Source organism: Triturus cristatus, chromosome 5_2 (genome assembly GCF_964204655.1).
Source record: "Triturus cristatus chromosome 5_2, aTriCri1.1, whole genome shotgun sequence".
Classification (NCBI taxonomy): domain Eukaryota; kingdom Metazoa; phylum Chordata; class Amphibia; order Caudata; family Salamandridae; genus Triturus; species Triturus cristatus.
In genome coordinates this window covers 394,000,145-394,019,250 of record NC_140588.1, presented here as the reverse complement: position 1 = coordinate 394,019,250, position 19,106 = coordinate 394,000,145, and the positions used below count along the sequence as shown (strand labels likewise).

The following is a 19,106-nucleotide window of genomic DNA, read 5'->3' as shown; positions in this document are numbered from 1 at the left end:
GATAATGTCATAAACAGTAACATAACCAAAAGTAATGTAGTCCCAATAATTGGCAAAGATCCCTTGACATCCAATTTGCAATTCATCTTGACAGTGAGTCAGTTTTGTTTAAAAAACACCCCTTATTCTCCCCTGCTGGTTTCTAACTATGGGTGTCTAAAATCATCTTCTCATTATTTCATCCATGTATATAGAGCTCAAACAAGATGTAGACAATCGTACTCCAGAAAAGACAAATATATTTTTTTATTCTGTTTTTCTATTCACTTTGACGGAGTTTTACATGTCAATAGGTTTGAGAAATGTATACTTCCAAAATCCCCATTCAGCAGCACCATCAGAGATTCCTGATATTTACAGGTTTTCCTCACTTTCAGCACTCCAGTTTCCCATTCAGCCTGATGTCAGTCTGTGAATTCTTGCCCATATTGTGGTGTCTCTGCTCAGCATGGATTGATCAGTATTTTCATATCAGAATTGGAGAAACACAATAGATTGTGAGTACTCAGGCACAAGCACATTAGGACTTTAAGCACATTTAAAAAAAAACTGGAAAATACCCTGCATAACTATTTTCTCAGGATCTGGCATTTATGATTGCCCAGTTGCACTTTGTCAGTAACTGCCATTGTTCAACCACCACCAGTTGAGACAAGAACCGCTGGGACTACAAAGAAAATACATTTTTCAACTAATAGTGGTGATAGCACTCGCAAATTAGTGTCACAACTCGCTCCCTGCATTCTCGTGTCCACCACCAGGGGGCGGAATTGTGGGGTTTTCCAGTGTTCTAATATGCTTCCAGACACTCCCCTGCATGCATATCCTGACTTCCAGGCATTTGGACACCATTTAGGAATTGACATCCATTCCCAATCCATGCCGGGAAACTCATGCTGGAAACTCCATTACCTATAATCCCCTGCTCACTGCTTAGTCTCCACACCTGCAGGCCGAGGATGGGTGGAGGAATTCAGCTCACATGTGGCTGGCTGCTGCCAGCCTGCTCACACCTGATGCATGTTATTACTGTGAGCTCTTTTAAGCCCCACCTCCCTTCAGGCCAAGGTTGGTCATTGTAGCTGTGTACCGGTGAGACCGACCCTTGTTTCCTGAACTTTTGTTATCCTTGATTCCTGAGCTATAGTTAATCCTTGTTCCTTGATTCCTGAGCTATTGTTATTCCTTGTGCCTGAATTAGCACTGCCTGCAGTGCTACCTTTTTTCATGAGTTCCTGAGCTATAGTTATTATTTGTTCCTGTTCCTGAGCTTCAGCTATTTCTTGTTCCTGATTTGCACTGTTTGCAGTGCTCTCTTGACTCCTTGTTTCCTGAGCTGTAGCTATTTCCTGCCTACAGTGCTACCTTGACTGTTGAGCTATAGTAATTTCCCTGTTCGTGAACTAGCACTGCCTGCAGTGCTACCTTGACTCCTGAGCTATAGTAATGTCCCTGTTCCTGAACTAGCGCTGCCTGCAGCGCTACCTTCACTCCTCAGCCTTAGTATTTTTTGTTACTGACCTGCAGCAGTTTCTCTTCTCCTGAACTATTACTGTGAGAAAGTGGCTCTATATATACTGTTCCCAAATAGGTACAGTGTGCACAGAGTCCACGGTCCTCAGAGGTTTGGCAGAGGCTAAAGTTAGATATAACCAAGTGGTAGCTTGGTCAAGCAGTAAGGCAGTATCAGAGGACCGTGTAAAGCATTTGTTGCACACACTCAGTCAGCAAATGGTCTCACACACTCAAGAACTGAACTCTAGGCCAATGGTTTTGCATAAAAATATGTGGTTGTTTTATTTTAGAACCAACAATAGATTTCAAAATATACTTACTCTGAATGAGAGGCTTTAGAGAAATACTTTTCAAGAGGCAATAGACCTTTGAATATAACAGTTACAGTGGTTGCAATAGGCAACACAATTTCAAACACAATAATACATTGAGCTCAATGGGAATTTCTAGTTGAAAGCAATTAGTTACTTTAAGGATTACTTTTCTAACCACAGGCCTGTTTCCTGGATTCAGTCTTGGGACAGTTCCTGTAAACAATTGAGTAAAAGCGTTTTGGTTACAGTTGTGATTTGTAAGCAATATTTTGGTATTTTAAAAGTTGACACTTAGAAACTTTTTCTCATAGAATCACCAATGTTATCCGTTTGGAGGAATTTCACTTAGCAGGTAAGTGGGGTTATTGTTACTTTTTCTAACTCAGTGATGGATCCTGGATCCAGCACTGGTGCACCACCTGTAAACAGTAGAAAGAATGTGCTTTGGTTATACAGGTGATTTTTAAGGAATATTTGTAAGTTTGCAAAATCGACTTTTTCAGCAAAAACCTGGCAATGTTATTCTATGGAAGGAAATTCAAGTTACCGGTAAAGTATGTTCTCGTTACTTTTGTAATCCAGTGCTTGGCTCCTAGGTTCAGCACTGGGACATATATTTAAAACAGGTAAGCAATTACGTTTTCACAGTTGGTGCAATTTTTAGAGAATATTTGTAGTTTGCAAAAATCGACACAGAAGAAATTTCACAGAAAAACAGTCAATTGTTTCCTATGGAAGAAAATTGAGTTAGCGGTAAGTACGGTTGTAATTACTTTTCAGGGTCCGTGCTGGGCACCAGGATCTAGCACTGGGATCTCTCCTGATAGCAGGTGAGTATTTTCGTTTTCGTTACTCGGTTGATTTTAGGTGAATATTTTAAAGTTTAGAAACTCCACACAGAAGAATTTGGAAGTGAAACCAGTCAATGTTACCCTATGGAAGAAAAGAGAGTTATGGGCTTTTGGGTAAGTACTTGACTGGCAGAGTTAAGGTTCTGGGCATAGATTCAGGGGTCTCCCAGGGTCAGATACGTACAGTTGTTACACCCTCAGCGGCAATGGGGCAGCCGGGTGCAGAGTGAGTTAGGCCCAATGTTATCCTATGGGAGGCAGGGGGCCCTTGGTTGGTGGTTGCTGGCAAGCAGGCCACGCGGCTGTGGGAGCTGGGCTCCTGGTCACTTACTCAGGGCAAATGGGGAAGTAGAGTAGAGTAGAGATTGCACTGCCAGGGGCACTGAGCGGCTGGGTGCAGGGTGCTTTTGAGCCGTAAGGCGCTGAATGGATTGCAATGGAGAAGCTCAAAAACGAACAAAGGCTGCAAGCTCGGGCCGAAGATTCTTCAGGTGTGACCACCACTTTGAGAGGTAAGTTGGGTAGTTGGAGGATAGGTAGGCACCCAGGAGTTGGGCACAGGGGGCCGCAGGGCACCGGGTGCAGGGGTGACTTTTGGTGTCGGGAAATCTTACCCTCTGCTGGTTGCGGTTGGAGGGGTCCCTGGTTCTGAGGCTGCAGGCGTCGCCACGGAGCTTCGAGGTGGGTCCTTGGGTTCTGGATTCGGGGTCACAGTCACCAGGGGGACGTCCTCGTGGTCTTTGTCCACTCCAGCACAGGCTAGGCTTGGCGCGTGCAGAGTGTGCAGGGTTTGTGTTTTCTGGCTGATGCCAGGGGTCAGTTACTTGCTTTGAGCAGTGCCACTGCTCGTGGGAGTTCCAGATGCTTAGAGTCACAAGGTAGCCAGGTCCTCCGGGGTTTGTGAGGTTGCTGGCCATGGGATATGCCGGGATTTAGCAGGAGCAGGTTCGAGGGTCGACAGGCCGGTAGGGCTGGGGCCAAAACAGTTGGTGTCTTCCTCTTGTTAGCGGCTGTACGACAGGTCTTCTTGTTTCTTGGTCTTCTTTGCTGTTTTGGAATCTGGATCTAGGGAAAGAAGGTTCAGGGAGCGTTACAGGTAGATAAAGGGCAGGGACCACTGGGTCCCTCCCCTTGGGTGGGTACACCCCCTATCCTGCCACTCTCCTGTGGGAGGGGGGCAGTGGCCTAGTCCTGATTGGGCAGGGCTCCCCATCTTCAAGATAACAAGAGCCCGGAGATGTGCTTCACCTCGCCTCCCCCACCTGAGGGGTGGGGTTGGCAGAGCCTTGCACATCCCTGTCCTTCCTTGGGTTTTACGGCCAGTCTTCCTGCCAGAGTGGGGGTTTAGAACCGGTAGGGGCCAGTTGCTGAGTACAGCAAATGGCCTGGAGAAGCTCACAAAGACGGCATGCCTTTGAAGCTTCCCTTGCCCATCCTGGGGGAGGAGGCCTAGCACCTCGCCCAGATGTGCATTGTTGCAGGCCCAGGAGAACTGATGGCTCTCTACCCAGGGGTCCAGCAACATGTCTGCTGTGTGGCAGCCTAGGTAGCCCCTCAGACAAGACATGGATTGTAGGTTAGGTTCAGGGGGCATCTCTAAGATGCCCTCTGTCGTGCATTGTACATTAAATCCTGCACTGGCATCAGTGCGGGTTTAATGTGCTGAGAAGTTTGATACCAAACTTCTCAGTCTTCAGTGGGGCATCATGGTGCTGTGGAGTTCGTGTTGACGATCTCCCAGCACCATATACTCTTAAATGGCAGCACTGTACTTACAGTGCCCAGGAATGGACCTGGGTACTGTAGGAGCACAGGGCTCATGCACCTGTACCCACACCACTGGCAGAGGGCACCCAGCTAGAGGGGTGGCTGATGTATGCCAGGGCAGTGTGTGTTGTGAGCATGGCACACATGGATGTGTGCCATGTCGACTCTCTGTTTTGTTCTGTACCCAGACACTCAGCCTGCAAGGGCAGTGTGTTTGTGTCAGGGTACAGGGCCTCTAAGGGTTGCATTATAAGTGCTGCAGCCCTTAGGGGCTTTCCCTGGTCACAAGGCCCTGGGTACCCAGTGTACCATTTACTAGGGGCTGACATGTGGCCAGTGGTTGGCAATTTGGGTTTGGGTTTCAGCACAGTTTTTAGGGAAGGAACATAGGCCCTGGGCACCTGGTTGGCAGGAGCCCAGGGCCCACTCAGTCAAAGTACATTCAGCAATTCAGCAAAAAGTGGGGGCATACCATGCAAGAAAGATGGCACTTTCTCACAATTACTGCCTGCAATGCTACCTTGACTATTGAGCCTTAGCATTCCTTGTTCCTGGCCTGCAGCAGTTTCCCTTGTTCCTGAATCAACACTGCCTGCAGTGCTACATTGACTCTTGAACTTTTGCTCAATTCTTATTTCTGCTCCAGCACAGCCTTTAGTGCTACTGTGTTTTCTGGACTCCTGATTCAATTTTATTCTAGTGTACCCTTGTAGCCTCTCCTTCTGTATTTACCTTTTTCCAGTCCCTGCCTTTCTTCCCACTTTCTTGGTTCAAGTTCCTAGTTAGCTGTCTTTCTAGTCTGCTGTCTTGCTTCTGTTACCTTGGAAGTTTGTTACCTGCTTTCTGCCAAGTGTGCCCTGTGATTTCCTTTCTTTCCTGTTAAGCAGTCCTCTTTTCTAATTCCTTGTCTATTGTGCTTGTGTTTAGTTCTACCCTCTTGCTGTTACTGCCTTTCGTGGTCCTGTTTGATCGCTAGAATCTGTGGGCACAGCTGACTACCTAGATGGTGTTTCTTGTTCACTGTGAGTATTGTCTTTGAGTTACATTTATAACATCACCATGGGTATCAGCTCCACAGACCCTGCTTTGCATGCATATCCTATATGTGGGTATTTTCAGTCAGTATCTGCCAGCAATTGTGGATGAGGAACTTACTGAGCTTCAGTCTTACAGTGTGAAGCTCCTGAGTGCTTTACCCCACACTCCCCTTTATTGTTAATGTTGTTTCATATATATGTCTTGCACATTCGTCCTGGGTGTAGTTATTCTGAATGCTAAATCACCTCATGAGTGCCTGTCCTTTCTAAGTCTTAGCCATCTTGTTCCTTTCTGCAGGCTTTTCCTTTGGATCCCTTTTCTCGTCTGACTTCTTGTATGATCCTGGGCAGCACTGTACTCCATTTTTCTGTGTACGTTTTGCTACCCAGTCCTTGCGCAAGTCCCTGACTGTGTTCCCGACATAGTCCTGGACAGTCCCTGACAATTAGGCCTCACGGCTGAAGAGGGGGTTACTTTCCATCACACCACTCAAGTGAAAATAGATTTACATGATGCGTATGTACCTTCTGCTACATCTACCCTGTCTATGTTCTCTCTCTTGCCCAAGTTGTTTGTCAAAATAAAACTTCCTCTGATGAACTATTTGGAGCCAATTTATCAAAGACGTTCTCTCATTGATACCAACCTGAAGGGGCTGAGAGACCATGCTGATGCTGTGGGGTCAGAGGAAATGAGGGCATAGTCGCAAAGCAACAACCTATTGTACCTAGCAACTCCAAGATCAAGAAACACTTGTCGACCTAGCCAAAGTCTCAGATTTTTTTACTTTAAGTACCAGCAAAGAGGCATTAACTGACCAGGACTCCTCTCAAATTACCACGAGGCTAGTAGCCAATTTGACTTCCAAATCTATTCCTTTGGTTGGTGTTACACCTGTCCAGCTGTTGTGTTTATTCGTAACGTTTCACTGCTGCAGGAGATGTTTTTCAAGGGGGTAGAATGTTTTCATACAATTATCGTGGCATGTGCATGTGCATTACATGGAATGTCAGTTGCTCACTGGGGACTGAAAAGGTTGGATGTGTTGGTCTTTTATATGTAGAATACTTTAATAAAGATGTACTCACCAATCGCATCATAGTCACCAAAACTGTTGAGCAAAGTTAAGTGATGGCAAGGTTTGGCACATGAGTCGATTTTTGAAAAGTATGAAGGAAAGGGATGAGGAAGAAACTGAAATGGATGGGCATTAGTGGCTGGAGGTGTTGTGAATTAATGATGATGGAGCTGATTGTGGCCGTGGTCAAACTGAGGAGCATCATGGGGAGGGTGACAACTGGGAAAATGAGTTGAGTGTGAATGAGAATTATGCAAGAATAGATGACATACATCAGGATGTGGCTGGAGGTGATGTTGGTGAAGGGAGAGCTCAGGAATTTCCATCGAATAGCAGGTGTGGAAGAAGAATCAGATAACCTGCATAACTGTTTTTTTTGGATTATATCTTTGGGTTCTTAGGTTAAATATGTATGTTTCAATGTGCTGTTTTTAGTTAGATGTGTTGTGTTTATTCTTAATGTTTTACTGCTGTATAAGATGTCTTTCACGTGGGGTAGAATATGCAATATTCACGGTGTACACCTGTGGATTCCACCGAATGTCAGTTGCTCGCTGTGGATGGAAGAGGTTGGATGTGTTGGCCGTTTTCAGGTGGATTACTTTAATAAAGTTATACTCATCTATGTTGTCATCTGACTGGATTCCTCATCACGAGCCTACATCTTCAGCTCCCTCTAAGAGGATCTCTGATGTGTGATGAGGCTCATCTCTCAGCTTCTTAGAATTCTCTATATGGCCAGTTACTTAGCTGATTTCTCTTATTTATGCTGATTTATGACTGTGAATATTTTCTAGTCTGGGATGCAAAGGCTTCATGCTTGTGCATTGATTCTTCCATCAGAGCTCTTCATTGGGTTTCTGAACTGACACCTTTTCTTTTTCTCAATATTCCAACTTAATTTTTCAATAGGGAATTTTCCTTTATGGGGCACACTTGATGTATTATTACTTATTAACAGTGATTCTAATGAAAATGTTGTTCTGTTTTATATTCAAATACATCGTGATGAATTATAGTAACTTTTAATGCTGAAATTTAATGATTAATATCTAATGAATAGAAAGATGAAAGACTAAAACCCTTTAACTCACACAAATTTCTCTTCATTGACTGTACTAAAAATCTTTAATGATTTATTGCTAGATAATTGCTCCAAGTTGTTGACAAACAAAGGTCCATACGACCAGTGGTGGGGGTTATTTAATGATTACACCCGAAGGTTGGGATGTAGAAAACCCTGCACCCTCACTTCCAAAACATGGTATAAATGGTATACACCCAATAGGCACATTTAAATTCCCTGTCCCTATGAAATAGTACTACATGTAACCAGGGTGTGTAAGTTAAATGCTACCTGATTAGGTAGTATTGTAAAACAAGTGTCATGACGTCTAAGGCTGCCTGCCATGTTAATGGTAAATGCTGCTCACACCTAGGCCCTTAGACAGATTGGAGCCAAACCCAGAAAAGGAGAAGATTAGACAAAGGGGGCATCCCCCACATGCAGCCCGAAACTGAGAAGCTCTCGTCAGAACACTCCTCAATCTTGGCCTTTTCACTGTGCTAGATGATACATGGATTCTTCTATTCTCCACTAGGTACCTGGATCCTAGAGCTTGGGGAAGAGACACCCGTTCCATGAGTTGGCCATAAGAGTAAGGCCTAAATGCCTTTGCCTCATTGGTTCCCATTCCTTAAGAGATTGAGAAACTATAGTAGCTGGATGGTAGAAAGATAGTGAATGTAGTTTTGGTGGCTCATCAGCCCTTGTATGTTCAGATTGAGCTATTACATTAAGTACTGGGATGTTGTTCAAGGTGGGTTCTCTTCCATGGTAATAAATCCCATCTCTTCATCTTCTTCTGTAGTGCTGCGTTTTCTACAGGAAGGCTTTTTGGAAATTTCATTAGCAACATTTTTTGGAAGTGGAAAGGATCCATGAGAGGCGTGTCCGATGGATAGTTGCTAGTGAGACAGATACTTCACATTGTATTCTTTCTTCGTCATCTTCCCAGTCCTCATGTAAGCATGTGGGATTTGCTTCTGCTTCTTGAGGTCTTGCATAATCACTCCCTTGAACCCCGTAAAGCTACGGATTTTGGGACAGATTTACAAGAATCTGACACATCTGCGTTAGAGCAGCGATGCGTCAGTTTCCTTGCGCCCGGCAAAAAAACCCTTGTGCCACCATGGATGCGTTGTATGTACAATACGGCGCACCCTGGCGCAGGGAGTGACAGATGCGTCAGAAATTATGGCGCATCTGTTGGTGCAAAAGTAATGCATTGCTGGGGTTGTGTCGCAAGCACGATGCAACTCCAGCAATGTATGGGGAGGCCTATACCTAATACACTGCATCACTCCTTACGCCTGCTCCAAGCAGGCGGTAAGGCTTGACGCAGTGGCCTTCTAGAAGTGGTGCAGTAAAATGTTTTAGATTTCGCTGCGTCACGTCTACAAGGCTTTCCTACGTTGGAAAGCACATCCTGTTTAATGTAATACCTGACACAGGTATAATGTGACACAGGGCTTTACAACGTGATGCATCTCCCTAGAGGCATCATGTTGCAAATGGGTCGCAACATGGCACATTGTTTGCCCGCTACTGTGTCACAAAAAGTGACGCAAGAGCGGCGCAAAAGTGTTGCAAGGAGCTTGTAAATCTGCCCCAATATGTATCCCTTCTATGAAAGTTATGTTCCCAATGTCCATAACGTATGCAGCAAGGCTGGGAGAGGTGGCTTTGCTTTTATGTAGAGAACCTTTTCAATTGTCTTTCCTGATTCTTTGATTCGCGATTTGATTTGATCCTTGGTTTCAGTCTCCTTCTTCAATTTACAAATGTCATTAAAATGTGCTTTCTGCTATGCTAGCTGCTACCACATTGCACACTCTGTGCTCTCTTTTTACAGTTAAATGAATGTTCACTGCTAAGGGGGCAGCAGGAGAGAATGGAATGCAAGATCTCCCTCAGCAGGTGTATCAGCCCTAGCATTTCACTTGCGTATTCAGTAGCACAGGTTTCTGCGGCAGAAATTCTTGACAGAAGGAACAGAACAGGAAAGTTGACATCCATAGTGGAGGAATCAGAGGGATACTTGAGAGACATCTGTACCCTAATAACTTGGTGAGGGCCTCACTGACTGATGATGCTTGCTCCTTAATGTTTTGGGATTAGGATTTTCAGTGCAATAGAGAGCTGAGCTTTGTTAGTCGTTCCTTAATAAATTGACTACCAAAGGTTGCCTAATTTGTAATTTCTATCAACCTGTTCTATCGTTGGTGCCGTCAACCTGTTATTATGGTTTTGGTAACTTGGTCCTGGATTGATAAAGGGAAATGTAATAATGCTTGCAAGAGTATTTATCAGTAATCCCATTACTCCTAGTCCTCTGGATTTCTCATCAGAGTGCATGTGAACTTCTGGATTCCCCAGTAGACTGCTGGCTCCAGTCAGAATAGGGTACTGGATAAGCATTTCTAAAAAAGCAGTGAGATTACCGCAGATATGTCATCCTGGAAGGGTGGCTGTATTTAAACAGTAAATAGAAGTGAATCTTCAATGACGACGTTAAGTCCATCTTTTAAGGATAGACTGTATGGAGGAATAGCAGGATTGGCAATATAAAGACTACCCATGACTAGGGTAGGTATTTTTTTTGTCATTTCCGTCTGTATTTATCCATATTTATTTTTTGTCAACTTTATCTGTATTTATCTATATTTATGATGGGTTTTGTGAAAAAAGTAAAGCAGAAACTAGAATATTTCCACATTTATTTAGCCAATAAATATGCAGTCATGTTTGAATGCCTGCCAGATTTCATTGCTGTGAGCACCCACAGAAGATAAATCAATGCACTCATATGAAAATATGCTAATTTTATATCAACTTTGTGCATATCTACTGTGTTTAATAAGCCTCTTCACTAAAATTCCTTTCTTTTTTAAACCCCTTACCTATCAATCCACACAGTATTGGCCAGGCAATCATGGCAAAGTGTATTTAGAATCACTCAAAAAGCACCCACTTTCCATATTTATCCATATTTAAAAATGTAAATACAGACAAGAAAATAAATGGTTTTCTGACTGTATTTATCTGTAAAAATCAGTAGAAATGGAAAACAGGGAGCCTTACCCATGATCAATCTCTTTATAGCCTTTTGACATGGCAATTTGTTTACTTATTTCCACAATTCATAGCTTGTTTGCTCAAACTTCTTTCTTGTGTGACTCATAGACTACACTTTCTCTTATCGAGCTATAATTGGAGCCAAACGGCTCTGATCTTTAGTAAATATCATTCGAAAAATACTGTTTGAGTCACGATGTGTTGTTTTCAACTGAAAATATGAATTATTCCCTATGTAGTCTAGTCTGTGGGAGAAAAATATCTCTATTTTCGGTGGCGACAATGCACGCTATGGACACTGTTTTAGAAAAACATAACGCATACTTCATTGTGCACTGTTGTGATTATTTCATTTAGATTTTGTACCTTTTGCCTTTCAATTGCCCTCGATCGATTATAACCATTTGAGCCAGACATGTTACCATCAATATCACAGCCATCTTTGTAATATGTTAACATTCAAAATGTATTTGTCTTGACATATGTGTGATAGCATTTAAACATTTGCGATGTAATAGAGACCTGCCGGTGTTAAGCGCTCTACAAATCACAATTAACATAACATAACAAGTGTCAGGCGTAATACTACATTTGAATAGCACATCATTTAAAATAACTCAAAATAAAATCTTTACCTAGTTCCATTACTTGCATCCATGTATGTGTCTCTTAAAAGGGCCAGCATCTGCGTCAGATCACTTTCAAGTAAAGAAGGTGGTGGGAGAATCTCAATAAACTCACTCAGCATGTCATCGGTGCTGTTGGTGGTAAAGGTGGCATTGTCCAGGCCATTGTTTGCAAATAATAATGGCTCTGCGAGAAAGCTGTCTAAAACGTCAAATTGAGACATGTGTTGGGTAAAAGGGACTGATATATTCATTCCATGGAACCCAGTTACTTGTGAGAGGGAGTGAAAGACATGCCAAAAGAGCTTCCTCATGTCAAGAAGATCTGCAGTCTCACCAGCAGTGGCCATGTCATTGGACAACTGGCTGATGAGCTGAAACATGTTACTCAGGTCTCTGACAAATTGTTCTGATTCATTTGCTTTTGGACACAGAAGGATTAGAGTTTTTAACAGTGTGGAGTAGTTTGTGTTTGTGTGCTCATTTGTCCAGTCATTTGGGATCTCAAAGAAGTCTTGAAAGGGTAGTAAAATGTTCTCCATGGATGAGTTATTAAAGTGTTTCAGAATGTTGAGGAGAAGCTTGTGGTAATCTTGATGGTCGGACCTGATAAACTCACTATGTCTTGCTATTTCAGCAAGAAAAGAGGTGACACTCTGATCAGTCATTAACCTATTCAGAGTCTTGTTCATTTCAACCCACATGGTTACAAAGTCTTCGGCCAAGTTGTTCTTTGTGTACATATCTGCCAGTAAACTGAGCAAAGCATGTATGTGACTTCCCTTCGAGGATAGAGTCAAGAAAGGGTGCATTTCAGCTAGGAGCCTTGGGAGGATGCTCGTACTGTTGTCTCCCATATTGGGCACTGTTTTAAAAAATGAAAAACTGTTATTAAATGAATGTATGTCTGTCCTTTTGTACATACTCAGGGCATCAAATATCAGGCCTAGGGTTCTATTAGATGTCAGCCCTGTGGCTTGTGTGTGCTGCAACAATTCTGCAAGCTTTCCTACTGCTTGATTCATTGGAGTGGATGAACAAATAGTTGCGTTGAGCATAGGTGTCGATTTGGGGATGTTTGAAGACAACTTCCCCCAAAACTGAGAAATCTCATTCATGTGGCTGCAATTGATGTGGTTAATTTCCGACAGATGTGAAAGAATCAGGCTCCATTCTTCAAACTGACGAAAGAAACATACTCCGTTGTCAGTGAGCTCCCTTAGGAAGGAATCTTTGGCACATTCGATATCATCATTGGGAAGGGCCAACGCGAGGTGTTGAATCAAATCTGTGAGCCTCAGGTGCTCTGAGGAAAGATTCATTGCCTTTGCAGTACAGTTGTTGAAAGTAGCATTACTTAATGATCCTGATGATGCAGATTCCCTTTGATTGCAGTAGAAAAGGGCAAGGAGACACTCAAAGACTGCAGCCGGCTCATCTGGTACCTCTAGAAGGAATGCGAGAACCTGTAAAAAGCTATTCTCTGTGATGGAAGAGTCATGCTCTGCAAATGTAGACATTGGTGTCTCCTGTGTTCGCCAAAATCTATACGAGTCTCTCATCGTTTCTGTGATATTCTTATTATGCATTTCCTCCAGCAGGGTCATTAAATCATGAAGAGCAGTACCCATGAACAGAAGGTTCCCATAGTTTGACTTTTCAAATAACTGTGACAAGTGTGAGGTTGTGTTCAAGTTCCAGGAGTCTATGACGTCCAACATTTCCTGCCATTCGCTCAGCATGCTCAGTGCAGCATCCTCATCTGAGGAGGCCTTAAGGTCATCCAACAAAGAAGTGAGGTTAATAAAGAGGTGCTGGGGCTCACTCATGTAGGGTTTTAAAGTATGGCCTTCGAGAATCTGCAATAGAGTTTGATATTCCTTCTTTCCAAAGAACTCTGAAATGCTAACATTGGTCATATTGTTCTGCCAAGCTTTGACAGAGAGATGGTTCAGTAAACTCTGAATTCCTTTTAGTAATTCAGTTGATTGATGCACATGGTTTTTGAACAATTTAAAAATACCCTCCGTGATATTTGAAGCTGTGATTGTGTGAGACCCAAATATCATTGGGGCAGGTTTAGATATGTACCCAATATATTGTAAATAAGTTTGTAAATGGGTTATGATTGTCTCAATTTTTCCATCTGTTTTGTTTAGAAGGGTTGCAATTAGCTGAACTACTTTCATACTCTCTTGCCCCTGAATGGAATGGTTTATTAGTGGTACCATGCTTGCCAGGCTGCTTAAATATTCGTAGAGCCCATTATTTTCAGAAGAATTAACAGGGTATGACAGAGCAGACATATTTAGAGCCATGTAAACAAAATTCAATGAGCCCTCGATCATGCTGTCTGTCCTGTTGGTGCTCATCAAATATGTCAGGAAAGTCAGAAAGTCTTTAGTGTGTGCATTGTTTGCAAAAGAATCATGGATGTGACCGAGGCTTTCCAAAATGTGCTTGCACTTCTCCCAACCGATTACCCCATTTACTGTGGTATTGAAATTTAACAACGGGTTGAAAGCTGCTAGGAAATTTGTTGGTGATTTGTTATTCCAGAAAGCCTGGCTTTCTGTAACTGATCTTGAAATATCGTTAAAGAGTTCAGCACAAAATGGCATGTGTTTATCGAAAGACATGTTTTGTAACAATCCAGTTACCGCCTTCAGTTCCACAAGAATGGAACTTTCCAGCCTATCACTAGGGTGAATTAGAATATTTGACAGGGCATCCGCGAAGGAAAAAAGACTCCCACCTAAAGGTTTGATATGAGATCTCAGTAGAGTAACATTGTTGAGAATGTGCAACAAAGCATCAGAACTCTTATTGCCTCCTAATATGAATTTCTTCCATCTTGTGATTATATTTTCTATTGTGGCAAAGGCTCTCATTAGGTACTCTGTGTCATTTGAGCTGGTGTCATTGATTGTGATGCTAATGGTCCTCATGAACTCTCCCAGAGCTTCAAAGTCTTTCCAAAGTTCGACATCAGTTTCTTCAGCCAGGTTTGTCAAAAAGTCTCCTGCAAATCTAGCAGTGCTGTTAAATGCCAGCAACGCTGCAGCACATGTACTACTGTTTTCTGTAATGTTCAGTCGCTCTGTAAGATGGCTAAGACCATTGTGGAGGTGTTCGATATATTTTAAATCCATTTCTAAAATCTGAGACATTTCTTGCAAGGATTTGGTACCCACCTGGAACCATGTGAGCAAGCAGCCCAGGGACAAAAGCCCATTTCCCTCATTCAAGGAGCTTTCTATGTTTGTGAGCACATCTAGCAACTCCTGAGTGACTGCAAATTGATTGCCTGATGACTTGTTCAATTGTGAGCTCTCAGAATGACCATTTTCAGCACAAGAGAAATTTAACAGACTATCTTGCGAGCTATTAAAAAGTTGATTTAAATTTTGAATGACAACATTCTGAAAGTTGCTTTCCGCAAATAATGTTTTTAGACTCAAGAGTGACGGATACACCCGCTGCATTTCCACATCTCCAGTTTGGGTGCAATACGTAGCATACTCTTCCAAGAAATTATAGACTGACAGTATCTGTTCACAAAGAGATCCATGTGTTAAGTCTTGCAGAACGTTGGTAGCTCCATCCAGAAATTTCAAATTTTGCCTAATGATTGGGACATCAAATTGCCTCATGATAAGAGACGTGCTTTCTGTAATGTCCTCGAGGATCTCAAATAATGAGCCATTGGGCTTGGTGTTGAAGAAGGGATCTGCATTAGGATTGATGGTTGTTAGTATTTCAAGCAACATTATTGCACTTTTGTGCAAGTCATCTGACATGTTATGCTGCAAATCTTTCAGAATTTTTTCCAGTTCTTCCATCTGAATTAGGTTTTCTACATAAGATAGTTTTTCTGTAGCAGAGACATTTTTGATAAAATTAACAAGACTTAAAATTGCAGCACCATGCACTTGATCCAATAAGCCAATCTTGCTTAGATCTGTCATGAACAGTTCATCTAATTTTGCATGATCCAATTCCCCTGCAGACAATCCTTTAATATCTGAATGAAAAGTCTTGAAAAAATGCAAGCTGGTATTAAGCATTTCCTGTTCTTCAGGGGTAGAAAAAGAAACAAAAGTTAGCCACAAGTGCTTTAACATGTCTGATTCTAGATGTCCATCTGCCACAGGAGTTTGGAATTCAAAGACAAACTCATTCAGAATTGGAGTCATCATCATTTGCCAAAAATGTTCAGCTGTTTGGTCTTCTGGCCAGAGGCTTGTAAGCAAATGAACCCTGTCCAGGATGTCATCAATAAACTCACTGAGGATTCTAAGGTCATCTGGTTCCTCATCATTCACACCAGGGAAGCTGTTTATCCCGGCAGTTGCATGATTGAAAACCATGTCTATCAAGGCACGCATCTCCGGGACACTTGAAGGTAGAGAATAATTTGAATGGATCACCTGTTTTACATATTCTGCAAGATTTGAAATTAAGACCACTGCCTCTTCTTCAAAATGTGTGTCTTCCTCCATTTTCACATCCTTCTTACTAGATGACATGACCCTACATTACAAAGATAAATATACATAAATTAGTTCACCCTAATTGTATTCCCACTGTCAAGCAAAAATCTTTCAGATCATATAATTTAAAGTAAATCAGACAATTAATGTGCTGTGCATTGGACATTTTTAAAAAAAATACAGGGCGAAGCTAACATTAGGCAAATGTTTTGTGTGGCTCGGCAAAGAGGACTGTACATTGGTGACATAGCACAAGTAGCATAACATGATCTAACTTTTCTAATAAGTTGTCTTCTTTCCCTAAAGATTGAATTCATATTTCATTTCATTGTTTGAGTATTTATTCAATGTAAACATATGCAAAAAACAGCAGGTTATTTGGCAAAACAAAGAAACATTCAATTCAGCCATGCATTAAAAACAATTGTATTGACTTCTAAACATGCTACTAGACTGTTTAAAAAGTCACACTGCATTGCTAATTTCGGCTCCATCTTGTAAAACTTTCAATTCCATTTAATTTCAGCTCCAAAGAAAGGATCTTGCTAAATATTAATACAGGATTAGGTAGCAGCTCAACAATTATGCAGGATAGATATTGGCTTAAACAGCTCTAACTGGTTTCTCCAGTATATGCAGTTAGAGATATAGGGCCTGACTTGGCGTTTGATGGACGGGTCACTAAATCACAAACTTCACAGATATTTTGTCCACTTTTCTACAAGTATCCTAGGATATGATGTGCTTGTAGTGAGGCCAGACAGTATATTCATCACATTTGTGACAGAGTAACCTGGCCGCCAAACTCAAAGTCAGGCCTTTAATGCTTGATGTATGAAATTTCCACTTGAAAATATTAGTCGCAAATTGTGCACCCATATTTTGCAAGTGGAAAGGAATGTTGTGAGCACAGCTAAGTACTAATAGGTTGGTTCACACAATTCTGAACACTAGTAAGTCACAATCTGAGCTACCTTGTCAATTTTAATGAGATATGTCATAAATTGCAACTCACTGCATTTGGGTGCCATCACAGTGATGGTGGCCTGCTGGAGACAGCAGATCACCATACCTGTGATCACATTTTAAGTAAAGTCACTTTTTTTTAAGCAGCCTGTTTTCCATAAAGGAAACAGGCCAGTATTTAAAAATAGAAAGTTTTTATTTTGTTTGAGCGTTGGCAATGATACTGTGGACCACTGCCTACTATTCAACAAACTCTATTTTAACATTCAGACAGTGGAAGAGCTCCCAAGGGGGCCCTTTCTCATTTGCAAATGGGATAACACGTCTTTTGAGGTGTAGGAAAATTTTTTATGTTTTGTGGCCGGATTTTAGTTGCAAAACATTGATGCATACCGTAACAAATTGCTCTCTGTGGGGATGCCCTCAAAACTCCCCTTCCAAATAGTGATTGGTAATTGTAGGAAATCCATCTTTTCTATGTTGTAACCCCAGACTTATTGTTGTTTGCTAGATCCTATTTGATTGCTGGGTTTCAGACTCTGCACACTGTATGTGTTTGTGGTCAGGCCCCTAAAACATAGAGAAATTGGCTAATCCCTGTTTAGAATATTTAACTCTGCTATAAAGTGAGAATACATGGTGTAGAATTACACACAAAGGTGTGGGTTTTTTGATGTAATTTCTTTTCTTTTTTTTTCTTCAATTTTTTATTGAGACATCAGAGACAGAACATAAAAATTGACAGCAAAATACAAAAAGGGAAAAGAAACATCCCCGATGTCCAATTTTTCCAATTTAAACCCCCCACCCCGGTGGATCCGAACAGGGAGGGAGAATAGCAAAGAAAAAAGATATAAACCATACAAACATACTAAGGGGGACTTTACACCCCAATGACTAATAATCCTTATTTAACCACTTGGTTAATGGTTCCCATATCTTTTCCCCTTTAGCCCTTGCCCGACTACCTCTTCTCCTAAACACAGAAATCTCCCAGTTGTAAAAATAGATTAATTTACTAAACCACACATGTATTGAAGGAGGATCCTGATCTAGCCAGGCAGTAGCCAAACAAAGTCGTAATACAGCCATTATGATATAAACCAACTTCCTGTTAGCCTCCTCTATTTCTTGATTACAAATCCCAAGCATTATAATCTGGGGGTCAATGGGACTAGATAACCAAATATAGATTCTAGACGCGATTCCACTTTAATCAGCAGTTGATTAAGACTGGGGCAGGTAGCAAACATATGTGTGCTATCTGCTGCCAGCAGCCCACACCGAGAGCAGTGTATCCCCGAAGACCCCCCCCATCGATAGATACGCGCCGGAGTTATATATAAATCACACCAAGTTTTAAGCATTGTACCTGCAAGCTTGCCGAAATACAAGCCGTTTGACTATACATAAGAGAGTCTTCACATTCTGCCTGTCCGGCATGTAATACCATTTGCCATCTATCAAAATGTTTGGCTAAGTCGTCCCCCATCACACCGTTTAGAAGTTTATATAACGAAGATGTTGTGGCTTGCCCTCCAAAAATCATATCTAATAAAGGAATTCTATACCGAGACAATAATTTTCTCGTAAGGAAATCCCTTATCTGTAAATATTTGTAAAAAAAATTGTTCTTGATCCCAAATTTCTCTTTTAAAGCCTCAAAGGTCAAAATTTTAGTGTCAGAAATAAAATCCCCTACACACCAAATACCTTCTTCAATCCAGTGTTTAAAATATGCATCTTGAAATATATCCGGAAGTAGAGTATTATTTACTAAAGGGGAGTATAAATGCAACCGCCCAATCCCAACCTTTTTCCTAACTGCTGTCCAGACCCGGTAAGCTCCAAGCAAAACCTTAAATTTAACCCTCTTAAAATAGGCATAATCTATATGGCGCATAAGAAGCCCTCTGGCTTCTATCCCATAAATTAAACGATAAATTGAGATTTCCCCACCATGCGAATTCCCCCCGTTTAGCAATTCCCCCATCTGTTTCAACGCAGTTGCCCAATAGTAAGTTTGAAAGTTAGGGACAGACCACCCTCCCCTGTCTCTAGATAGAGTCATATATCTAAGAGCCCTTCTGGGGTGCTGCCCTGCCCATAAGAACCATGAGACTAACTGATCAAGATTTTGAAGCCAGATTTTATTTATATCTAAGGGAATCGCTCTAAAAAGATATACAATTTTAGGCAAAAATATAATCTTAATGACATTGCTTCTCCCAATTAATGTCAAGTGTAGCTTATTCATCCTTTGTGAGTCGGATTTAATTTTAATTTTCTGTGTTAATGGTATCAGATTAATATAACTCAC

At 41.8% G+C, this 19,106-nt stretch overlaps 1 protein-coding gene across 1 annotated transcript in view; it reads right to left on the bottom strand.

Annotated features, from left to right (window-relative positions):
* ABCA13 (ATP binding cassette subfamily A member 13) overlaps nucleotides 1-19,106 on the bottom strand; it is a 2,655,493-nt gene that overhangs the window by 2,316,378 nt on the left and 320,009 nt on the right. Inside the window, exon 11 of the mRNA XM_085606362.1 lies at nucleotides 11,337-15,860. Coding sequence (XP_085462488.1) covers nucleotides 11,337-15,860 — 4,524 coding nt within the window. The remainder of the gene's footprint in view (nucleotides 1-11,336; nucleotides 15,861-19,106) is intronic.